This window comes from Eschrichtius robustus, chromosome 5, assembly GCF_028021215.1.
Source record: "Eschrichtius robustus isolate mEscRob2 chromosome 5, mEscRob2.pri, whole genome shotgun sequence".
Taxonomy (NCBI): domain Eukaryota; kingdom Metazoa; phylum Chordata; class Mammalia; order Artiodactyla; family Eschrichtiidae; genus Eschrichtius; species Eschrichtius robustus.
In genome coordinates, this window is record NC_090828.1 from 2,800,678 (window position 1) to 2,811,798 (window position 11,121).

Consider the following 11,121-nt stretch of genomic DNA (forward strand, 5'->3'; position numbering starts at 1 on the left):
AAAAAAATTAATTGATGCACCACAGAGCAACATCATGAGCAGATTTATTATTCAAGCTCAAGGAAGAACAAATAGGAAACACAACAATATCCGTACGCGTTCAAAGGGGAACTGACTCCAAGTCAGTGCAGCTAAGCACTTAAGACCTAAGAGTGTGAATTAGAAGGAAGCTGAAAGCTCTTTCACTCTAAATGCAGAATTCCACTTTTTGGTACAGCCCTAAAAAGGTCAGCCGTGCACTGAGAATCACTGTCTCGTCAGATGAGTTTACGAGGACTCAACTTCTGTCACTACATGCTTAATTACTTCAATGCATTTGTGAATGACTCTGAGAGTGAAAACGTACACGATGTGTTTAAACAGAGCACACATCAGAGAAAACAGCACATCCCGTCCCTCCCACCGCTGGCTCAGTTCCCTGGCCCGACCCCTCCCTCAGCCTGCCATGAGGGCCTCTTAACTAGCCTCCCAGCCTCCACTCCACACCTGTCCATCTTGCCTGTGGCTGCCCGGATACACTTTCTGAAATGCAGACTGGACGATGAAGTTGGGGTGAGTCTAACCTCCCCAAGACAGCCCGGCCTGGCCTGTACCTCACCCACAGGAAATGCACTGCGGGGTCCCACCGGGCCAGGCAGAGCTTGGACGGGTCCCTCCAGCCGGCCCTCCGGTCCCTGTCTGCCTTGTGACTTAATCCTCTCCCAGACTCCTCCGAAGTGCCACCTCCATCCTCTCCCAAATGACTGCCCTACCCCTCCGTACACCATACATCATACTTGTCGCATAAAGGTACGAGGAGACCCAAGAGTCCACCGCAGAGAAGCAGACGATAGACACACCCCACCTACTTTACAGGCAGTAAACCATTTAAATCGGTACTTTTACAACAAAATAAATATGGACCTATTGTGTGTGAGCCTCCGCCACGCCCCGCCCCGTGCCTCCGTGGACGGGGGGAGGACCACACAGCACCTACTATTTCAACACAGCTACGGGTTTACGTCTCTCAAAATTATTTTTTCAACTTTACCTCTGTTTCAGCTTTGGAGTCTTTGAAAGATCCATCTGATGACTTTTTAGACATCTCTCCTGAGCTTGAGGACTATAAAAAAAAATTTTTTTTTCAAACTCTAGAATTATTCAAGTCTGTAACATCTAAAAACGCGCCGAGATGTTTCCTCTAACACTGACCAACAACAAGATAACCCTTCACACAGGAGCACCACGTCACATCCCAGCCCCGACCCCCTGCGGTCGCCGTGTGGCCTGGATCTCCAAAGGCCCATCCAAGATCTCTGCCCACCGGGGGCCGACCAGGAGGCCAAGGGCATCAGAGGCGGGGCCTCGCAGGGGACTGTAGGGGGCAGTGTCTCCCAGGCCCACGCGGTCCGTACACCAGGCCAGACTCCTTGGAGGTGTTCCAGGGACACACAGGGAATCCGGAAACGAGGGAGTCGCCCCACTCCTATCTTCTGTGAAGGAACCACTCTCACTTCCCAATGGAGAGGTTCTTTTTGAGCAAAGTCTTCAGACGCCACATCAGGAAAGCACTCTCAAAACAAAAATGACGTGAAAACTGTAAGCATGTTAAATCAACACCTTAAAAAATCTCACACTTAAATCAACTCTCAGAAACACATATCTCGACATAAGGAGTAGAAGAGACACAATCACTGAGATTTTCCTCCATGAAAAGCAATGGATGCCTGTTGAATACTCCAACAATTAACTGTCCTCATAACTTAATTATGAAGGTAGCAGACCATATCCGAAGTAGTTTCTTGTGCGGGCCGGGCTCTGTGCCCGGGGTCCCCCAGCCCAGAGTGCTCAGTTCCCTGCAGACATGGGAGGAGGGCAGCACCCACACGTGGCCACTCTGACCTCACTCATCCTCCACCGCCACACGGGGACACACCCGTGACTTCTCAGAGTGCCTTCACACCTGCTGTTCCACAGGCTGAGAATGTCTCACCATCGTCTCTTCTAAGTCATGGGATTCGACCGAAGGCTGCAGACTGCCCAGCAGGGCCCGCGTGAGAGCTGAGTCTCCTCTTCCCCGGAGCTGCCCTCCCGGAAGCCTCGAGGCTCGGCTCTCTGGGGGTCCCACCACTCCTGGGGGAGAGAGCAGCCTGCCCCCAGAGCCCTGTTCCACAAAGGAGCCCCAAACAGACACAGAAGGGCCAGTCCAGCAAAATCACCACGACAAGTCTTTGAACACCTGCCTTCGGCCAACGAGGGCCAGCTGGGAGCAGGAACGCAGTCCGTTCACCCTGGTCTCACACACCGTTAAACAAAACCGTCACTCGCTTGTGGCTCCAATACGTCCCATATATCCACCTATGAAAGTTCTCTTTGGAACTGTCTCTCTACTTAAAAAACCAGTCACACCACCAGCAACCTCAGTGAACATCACGGGTGGGACACTGGGTCTGAAGGCCTGGAGGGCTGAGAAGGTGCCCCAGGCAGGGGCTGCCTCGTGCACAGTAAAGTGCGCTAGAATGTTCGAGCACCACACTAAAACCGGCTCAGTGAAAGAGACTTTTCTTAGACCTCTAAAAAGAAGCAAAAGACGGGGAAGGTCTTTGTTATTTCTAAAACCCCTATGGGAAACCAGGCTTTTATGACACATACGCCGTGGTGGGTTACTTGACTCCGGGGTGTCCCTGGGAGACCCCAGGGTCCCAGGTAGCATACCGACAGCCAACAGAACCACCGAGCAGACCAGCTTCCAGGCCTGGCGCACAGTCTGTCCCACGGGGCCCGCTCACCTCCCGGTGCCAGGGATGCAAGGCCACAAAACCAGAGGCCGGCTCGGCAGGGAAGAGCAAGCTGGCCCCTCACCGCCTGGTCACCTCACCCAGCAGACCTTGTACTTTTCCAGACCTCAGCTTCCTCCTTTCTAGCAGCTGGAGACCAGAGGATTTCCAGGACCTGCCCAGGACACTTTACAGTTATATGATGTCCCCACAAGAACCAGCATCTGCAACGCCAGCCCTGCCAGGAGACTTACCCTATCTACAGCGAGTCCGAAATAACCTGCACATCTAAAAAACAGTGTCTGAAACCAAAAGAATTTTCTGGAAAATCCTAAATTTACCTGAAAATTTAATTAAACAAAATTCAGTAAACTGAGGTCTCATTTTACTCATCTGCTAATGCTTCAGAGACTTAGAAAGTAGCCCTAATCCTTAATAAACGCAGCCCTGCCCACACCCCGGGGGACCACACACACTGAGGCTGCCTGGATACGCTGCTCACAAAGCCCCGGGACCCACTGAGCCCCAGTCTCCAGGAGAACGCCCAAAGACACACACACAGCAGACAGGAGAAGCAAAACCCAGTGTCACTTTAAGGTTCTCCTAGGAATCCACGACTGTCAGAATTTTCAATTGGTGACAAAGAAATCCAGTTTCCTAATCACACTACAACCAAGACCAAAGGCATTTTGGAGAACACCACGAACCCTTTCCAAGTTAAAGGCAGAGGTTTTCCAACAGGACTTACCTTCTTCTCCGGCTTATCACGCTCGTGGCTCTTCTCCCTGTCGGGGTCCCCGCCGTGCTGCCCGTTCCGCACCCTCTGCCGGTCCCGGCCCCTGTCTCGATCGCGCTCTCTCTCCCGCTCCTTCCGCTTCTCCTTCTCCTTTCCGCCCTCGTTCTTCGGCTCCCTCTCCCGCTCTGCGTCCTTGGCCCTGTCCCTCTCCGGCCGGGCCCTGTTCTTGGCCCGCTCTCTCTCCCCTTCGTGGTACTTGTCTCTCTCGGGATCTTTGTGTCTGTCTCGGTCATTCTCCTTGGCCTTTTCCTTGTCCCTTTCCTTTTCTCTTGGTTTGTTTTCTTCCTTTAATTCCTCTTTCTGTTTTCGACCTCCGCTTGTATTTCTCTCGTTTATTTCAGAGTTTCTTCTATCCTAGGGAAAAAAAAAAAAAAGCTGGATCACAATATCACTTATAACTGTCTACCTGAACCACAAGAAGCCTCATCACTTCATTTTCAGACGCACGTGACTTGCACTCACCGCTTTATCTTTAGGGACCCTGGACGCTTCCTCCCTCACGTTCTTATTATCCAATTCTTGAGGTTTCGACGTCAGCGAGGACCTTCCTTTTGTTTCTGCCTTCTCTCCGGCTGACACTCTCTTCACCGCATCGTCGCTGGAGAGCTTGTCCCCACGTGAGGAAATAAAATGCAAGGTTGCGATGAAATTAGTACATTTAATAAACATGAATGTCAACAGTCAAAGATTGCTCATTAAACGGAACCTCTGTCTCCCAATGGATTTCAGAGGATAAAATACTAAAAGGAAATGAAGGTTACCACAGACAACGTACAGCATCTCCTCTCACCGTCCCCTCCAGCACCGCTGCGCTAACAGCACAGTCCGCTCAAGCTAAATGAACCCTGGGTCCCTTCTACCCGAGCTGCCAAGCGTGGACGTGTGTGCTGTTCAAGGACACCAAAGCTGACCACACGACGCTACGACACCCTTCACTTCTCACGGGGCCACAGAGGCCCAGCACCGAAAGGGCCTAAGGAATGATCTACCTGAAGCCCCATCAAATGCCGAAATCCCTTCTGCAGCATCCCTGACCGCCCCCCAGAGTCTCTGAACACCTCGGGTCAGGAATCCCATTGGCCCACACACTCCCGCTTTCCGCAAGCCTGCGATGAGTGACTGCTACACGCCAGGCACTAGATCCCGGGCCGAGGACGCGCTGCACACCAGCGAGGCGGCCAAATACAACAAGCAAAAGTCAGTGCGCTGGGGGAACACGACGGGGGTTCCGGCAAGAGCAGCCAATCCCACACGGCTCCCGGGAAGCAGCTCTGCACAGAGAAACGAGCAGCACAAGCGAGGGAGTGAGACCAGGGCAGGAGACCTCAGGGGTGCAGGCACAAGGTGAGAGACGAGAGAAAAGGAGCAGAGGAGAGGGGCTTCGTGAGCGGTGCACAGAGCTGGGGGCAAGGGATTCAGCAGGAAGACTAGTCAGATTTGCTTTTTTGGAAAGATGATCAACGAGAAGGATCTGGGGGTGGGGGCGGGGGACAGAAGCCAGCGCACTGGAAGATCAGCCTCTGCGTCTCCATGCCTTGGACCCAGCACACCAGGGCGAGGCTATCCTGAGGCCCCGGGGGCCAGTCTGATCCCACTCCCCATCTCCCACTGCTGCTGTGTGAGCTGAAACCCAACTTTCCCATTTTGGTAACATGGAAGGTTAGCCCCCAGCCCATCAGGTCCATGAAGGGCTCTATTAGCCACGCCCGTGATAAAGGTCCAACTCCGCTCCCCTGGGGGCTACTCAGATCCCACAAAGAAGGCAGGCCCTGGGGATGACCTGCTCCCACGGCCCCAGCTGGACTCTGAGGCCAGAAAAGGCAAGATTCTAGCCCATGGTGAGGATCCCAGGAAATCCAGTCCCCGCACCAGTGAAACAGGATCTCTTTGAAGGCAGCACAGCTCTGCAAACACCCACCAGGGGAGAGGGAGGGATGGAGGGGAGGAGGGAAAGAGGGAGGGAAGCAGACCCAAGAGGCTGGAAAGGCGGGCTGAGAACAGGGACGTCCCACAAGCCCCAAAGACGAAGAAAAGCAGCTGCTCCGGCCACCCGGTTGGAAACAGTCACCTGCCCTGAAAGGAGGCCCAAAAGGAGAAAGAATGCAGGGCTCAGTAGGCTGGGCACGCAGCCTCCAGCCACGTGCCCACGAGCAAAGTGCCTGCGGAGTCCCTATGTGATACTGACAGCTCGTAGGCCCTATGCGTAGCACTGCCTTATCTGTTTCACCGTACAGCTTTAAACTACTTCTGCAACTCTTGAGGCTCCAGGAGAGGTGGGATCAGATTGCAAGCACAGGGTTAAAACCCCCTCCTTAAACACCTCCGGCTCCACTGGGTGGCCTGCCCTCCCCGTCTGGTCATCCCTCCCGTGCCGGCAGCTTCCAGCTCGGGGGCGGCGCTACCTTGTTGAGACAGCACTTTCCGATTCTCTGGAGCAGCTCGTTGGTCCGTTCAGGCTCATGCCCGGCCACGATCCGAGCCGGTTTTGCCAACAGTGGCTCTCCGGAGACCATGACCACCACGTCTATGGCCTTCTGAAGGAAGCTAATTTTGGCGTCTTTATCCTGAAAGATTTCCATTTAAAACACAAATATTAAAATACTTCAAAAAGAGCTTGCATTATCTTCAGTACGTCCAACAGGCACAGTTCCCATTTAGATAAAAAGCTATTTTTAGATGTGTGTCAAATTTAGAAATCCCGACTCTTTATAACAACCACCACCAAAAAAAAATCTTCGGTAAAGCTTTTAGTTTTAGGTGGTGGGCTAGCATTAACCTCTGGAACACTCATTCCATTTCTCCAGGATAACGTTAGTGTGCTAGGCGGCTGCCGCAAAGACCACGAAGTGAGGAAGGGCGCGTGGCAACTCCCAGAGCCACCGGCCTCGCATGCCAGCCACAGGTCGGCCGTGAGCGAGGGGCCAGCACAGGGCGCCGCTCACAAAAACCCTGTTCGCGAAGGCGAGCAGGGACGGCGCCTCAAACCTACCTTAACGTTATCGGACTTCATCTCGGTGTCTGTGTAGAGGCCCTTCATGAAGCCAGTCGTCCTGATCACCTGCAAAAGATAAAGCGAGGCCGTGGTCAGCGTCCCACGGGACGGCCCGTGCCCTGGCCTCGCCCACTGCCCACGCTAAGGGCCGCCTGGATCTGTCTACGCCCAGGATGTCACTCACCCACTGACACAACGAGCACTGAGCATCTGCCACATGCAAGGCCTCGTCCCAGGCAGAAGCCAGCCTGGTCCTCACAGAACTCAGCCTGGCTGTGACGACAGGTAAACACGATGGACCCGCGGGGCTCTAAGGGGGGACAGGATCACTCCCGTCCAAGTGCAGGAGGCCCCGGGGGGGTCAGGGAACACTTCCCAGAGCAAATCATATCTAAACTAAGACCAGAAGCTTACGGGAGAAGAACTGGGGGAGCAGGTATTGAGGAAGCACGTGCCGGGCAAAAGAAACAGTCCCACAAGGTCCAACTAGGTCCTGTTCAAGGGGCCAGAAGAAGTTTGACAAGAGGAGCCTGAGGCCAGGGAGTCAGCAGGGGCCTGACCGGATGGCCTTCGAAGCCATCAGGAGTACGAACTTAGCCTCACTACCACGAGGAGGCCCCGAGAGGTCCACAAACAGGAAACGGCCTCTTGCGAGGACGGCTCAGGGCAGTGGAGAGCATGGATTTTGGGAAGAAGAGGAACTTCCCAGCTGGGTTTCTCCTCACCACCGTGTCACTCACTTCCTGGGACAGAGGGCTGCTCTGTGCCACATCACTTTTGCTCTCCCTCCACCTCTTCCTCTCCTCAGTCAACCTGGACCTCCCAGTTACCCCTCAGTCAGGCTTTGGGGGTGGTGATGCTTTCCGTTCCTCCCCACCTCCAGACACACCAGGGCCCTGGCTTCTCTCAGACCAGAGGTTTTCAAAATGCGGCAGGTCACTATAAAGTCAGTGTAATGGGTAGCAATAAGCATTTTTTTAATAAAACAGATAAAATATCAGACTGCACTGTACATAGTAAGGATGAATATTGCCTACATGTGTGTGTCCTGGGTCAGATATAAAGAGTATTTATTACCTTAAAAAAGAAAAAAAAAAAGAGAGTCCCACACTAATATGACACTCCTTCTCTGAGACCAAGCTACAACTAGCTAGCTATTAATTAAGCTAGCTTTCATTCCTCAAACTACTGAACAGCTGTGCTATTTTTTTTCCTGACAAGACAGGTGGAAATATTAAGAGTATCCTGCATTTAATATTCCTGGAACTTTTGCATCCTCAAAAGGAAAAACCTTTTGAGGTTTTTCCAGTGTGCTGACAGTTAAACTTGTGAGCAATCGTTTTAACCAACAAGAGACATGAATTTCGCAGGATCAGTGCTTCAATTTATGAAAGAGGCAGAGTTGGTTTAGCAGTAGCTAAAATACTAACACGGAGATTTGAATACAGTACTCGGGGCAGTGAAGAATTTTCGTATGAGGATCTGCACATATTATCTGAAAATGCTTTCCAGATGTCAATTGTCCTAACATCTTCATTGAGTAGGTGACAATTAACGTATTTATCTTTACACAGGTAGAGAAATTAATTTTGACCTTAGATTAGGAAAAACCTGAGGAAGAAAAGCAGACCAGTGGGTCCCAATTGGGAACACGGAACTCCTTCCCCACACCCTGGCTACCTGGCCAACCAAGTCGATTCCTGCCCGAAACTTCCTCCTCCTTCCGACCTTCCAGGAGGTGGGGACAGCAGCCACCATGAGCCCAGGGCCACACCAAGACCCACAGGACGAGGTATGGCCCCCAGCCTCCTTCCTGGCTCTGTTTCAGTGAGGAGATGGGAATCACGCAGAAAATGAAAGTGTGAGGCCTGGCAGCAACCGCTGTAGTTGGCCACTCACCTCCTGGCTAAGTGACTTGACCCCTCCTGGGTTAGAGGACGCTATCTGCCTACTTCACAGGGCGGGGGTGATGCAGCTCAAGGCCCGGCTCCCACCAGGCTTTCCACGCAGCCACGTCCCTTCCCCAAACACTGTCCAGGGCAGGTCTAAGTGCTGCATTAGCTTAGGAGGAGGGGGAGGCCAGTCAAGGCAGCCCTTGGGTTGTGGGTGGGTTTCAAGAGAGCTGTAAGCACGATTAGGGTTTTTAACAGAGAGAGGCACACACTGTTAGGTAAGGTAAGATAGCAAAAACGAGCAAAGCAAAGTTTGTGTAAGACGCCGCACCTGCTGGAAAGAGTGAGAAGTGAAGTTTAAGGACAAACATGGGGCAAGAGTGGGAGCCTGAGCCCCTGGACACCTGCAAGTTCGAGCTGACTCCTAACTCCCCAAGAGCATGCCCGAGTTCCCAAGGTCAACACTGCACTCAGGTGCACCATGGAAATGGGCGCTGCCACCCTGAGTTACAGGAGCCTTGACCGATTCCATTCAACAATGAATGTTTGTCGTTCACCTTCTGTGTACCGTACCCAGGATATGCCAACAAACAAGCTACCGTCCGCGTCACTCAGGAATTCACCAGCCAGTGGGGAAAAGTTTACAGACAACCAATCTCAAGACATGCTCTGCCATTTATCAGCAAATACTGACCTGCTCTTTTATAGCTTCTTCTTTTCAGGTCCCCTAAAACCACCTTCAATCAATTCACCCACAGGTACCGATTAAGCATCCAGTATGTGGTGACCACAGTGGAGCAGGTGGAGGGAAACTTGGGGAGAGGGGGTTTATTTAAAAAAAAAAAAAAAAGAATGATTCCATTCTCCCGGGATTTGTAAGCACTCTCCACATGCTAGACACCTCAGCAAAAAAAATCACAGAACAGCTTTGCCAGGTAGAGTGGAAGATGTGCTCTAAGAAATACATGGGTAGGATGGAAAGAAATAAGAATGCTCCCCAAGGGGCCGGGAGTCCCCCCGGAAGAGGGGGCCCAGGGGGTTGGCGCGAAGGCGAGCGCAGGGGTGAGAGCAGAGGCGCCGCGGAATCCGGCCAAAGCCCGGCTCCTCGGGCAGGGGCCGCGCTCAGCGACGCGAGGTCCGACCCTGACGCCAGCCCTGGTCCCGACCCCCAACCCGGCAGTGACCCCCGACCCGCATCCCGGCCCTCACCCCGACCCCCACAAGGGCCCTGACCCCTGGCCCGCAGCCAGACAGCGCACCGGGACCCCGGCCCCGACCCCAATGAACCCCGGCCGGCACCCCGACCCCCGCCCCGGCCCGGGGCTCACCTCCGTGATGATGTCGTGCAGGTAGCGGAACGGGGGCTTGTTCAGCAGCTTCTCCGTCAGCGGCGGCCTCCGAATCACCTTCCCCAGAGCCTCCTGCGTCCGCTTCACCACCGCCGCGTTCATGGCGGCGCCGCCCGCGTCTCGCCGGCCGCCGAGCCTAAGCTCCGCTCCCCGGCCGCCGCCGGCCCCGCCGCCGCCGCCAGGTCCGGCCTGGACGCGCCACTCGAGTTTCCATCCCACAGTGCACCGGAGTCCGCCAAGGCGCGTGCGCGGGGCCGCGGCCCTCGGTCGCCAGGGCGGCGCGGCCTTAGCAACGGACCCGCGGCGGCGCCTCGACCCCTGTCTGGCTGCGCGCGCACGCGGGCGGCGTCTGCGGTGGGGCTGCTTCAGCGTCCCTGCCCGGTGACAGCGCCGAACCCCTCCACCGCTCAGCAGCCTCGGGAAAAAGCTGTTCGCCCCGCGTTAGAGGAGACCGCCCGAGGACTGGATAGCGGCAACACAGCTTCCAAGATTCATTTCAGGGGGACTGGACTTAGTTATCCCGAAAGACACATACCTTATCCTGTTGTTACTTAATATGGCTTTTTGGAAGAGTAACTCCTTTTCTCTGAGGCTCTGTTTCTGTTCCTATAAAGCAAGGATAATATGTGCCAGCCTCCCTAACTCCCAGGGAGATGAGGAGCAAACGATGCTTCAGGGCTTTGTAACCAGGATGAAGCCGCTCCCTTGTTGTTCTACCAGGTGTCTGTGGTTCTGTCCCATCTGTCTTCCATCCGCCACGCACAGGCTCACTGCAGATCCTTCTGTCAATTTTGAAGCTTTGCAGTCTGTTTTTAGTTCTTCTGTTGGATACCTTTATAATTTTTATTTACATTCATTTTTACCATTTTCAGTGCGCTACGTTCTTTATGTGTTCTTTGCTCAAGATGTATTTGGATGTGGAGTTTTTTAACTTAAAATTTATATTTGATTTTTTAAAATATTTATTTATTTATTTATTTATTTGGCTACGTCAGGTCTTCGTTGCAGCACGCGGAATCTTCGTTGGCGGTATGTGGCATCTATCGTTGAGGCGCTCCTTGCGGCGCGCGGGCTTCTCTCTAGTTGTGGCGTGCGTGCGGGTTTTCTCCTCTCTAGTTGTGGCCTGGGCTCCAGAGCGCAGGGGCTCTGTAGTTTGCGGCTCTCTAATTGAGGCGCGAGAGCTCGGTAGTGGCGCTCAGGCTTAGTTGACCCGCGGCATGTGGGATCTTAGTTCCCCGACCAGGGATTGCACCCATGTCCCTGCGTTGGAAGGCAGATTCTTTACCAGTGGACCACCAGGGATGTCCCTGATTATTATTGACATTCAATAAAATTC

At 53.5% G+C, this 11,121-nt stretch overlaps 1 protein-coding gene across 7 annotated transcripts in view; it reads right to left on the bottom strand.

Moving 5' to 3' along the window:
• TRAF3IP1 (TRAF3 interacting protein 1) overlaps positions 1 to 9,976 on the bottom strand; it is a 64,124-nt gene extending 54,148 nt beyond the window's left edge. For 6 of the 7 annotated variants that reach the window (XM_068544124.1, XM_068544123.1, XM_068544122.1 and 3 more), the window contains exons 1-6: positions 9,765 to 9,975; positions 6,542 to 6,610; positions 5,955 to 6,116; positions 4,015 to 4,158; positions 3,505 to 3,906; positions 1,031 to 1,102 (exon numbers count right to left, since the gene is read on the bottom strand). In XM_068544124.1, coding sequence (XP_068400225.1) covers positions 1,031 to 1,102; positions 3,505 to 3,906; positions 4,015 to 4,158; positions 5,955 to 6,116; positions 6,542 to 6,610; positions 9,765 to 9,887 — 972 coding nt within the window. In that variant the 5' untranslated portion in view covers positions 9,888 to 9,975. Of the gene's footprint in view, positions 1 to 1,030; positions 1,103 to 3,504; positions 3,907 to 4,014; positions 4,159 to 5,954; positions 6,117 to 6,541; positions 6,611 to 9,764 lie in introns of all 7 variants that reach the window. The other variant, XM_068544119.1, reaches the window with a different exon arrangement.
• Between the last annotated feature and the right edge of the window lie 1,145 nt (positions 9,977 to 11,121).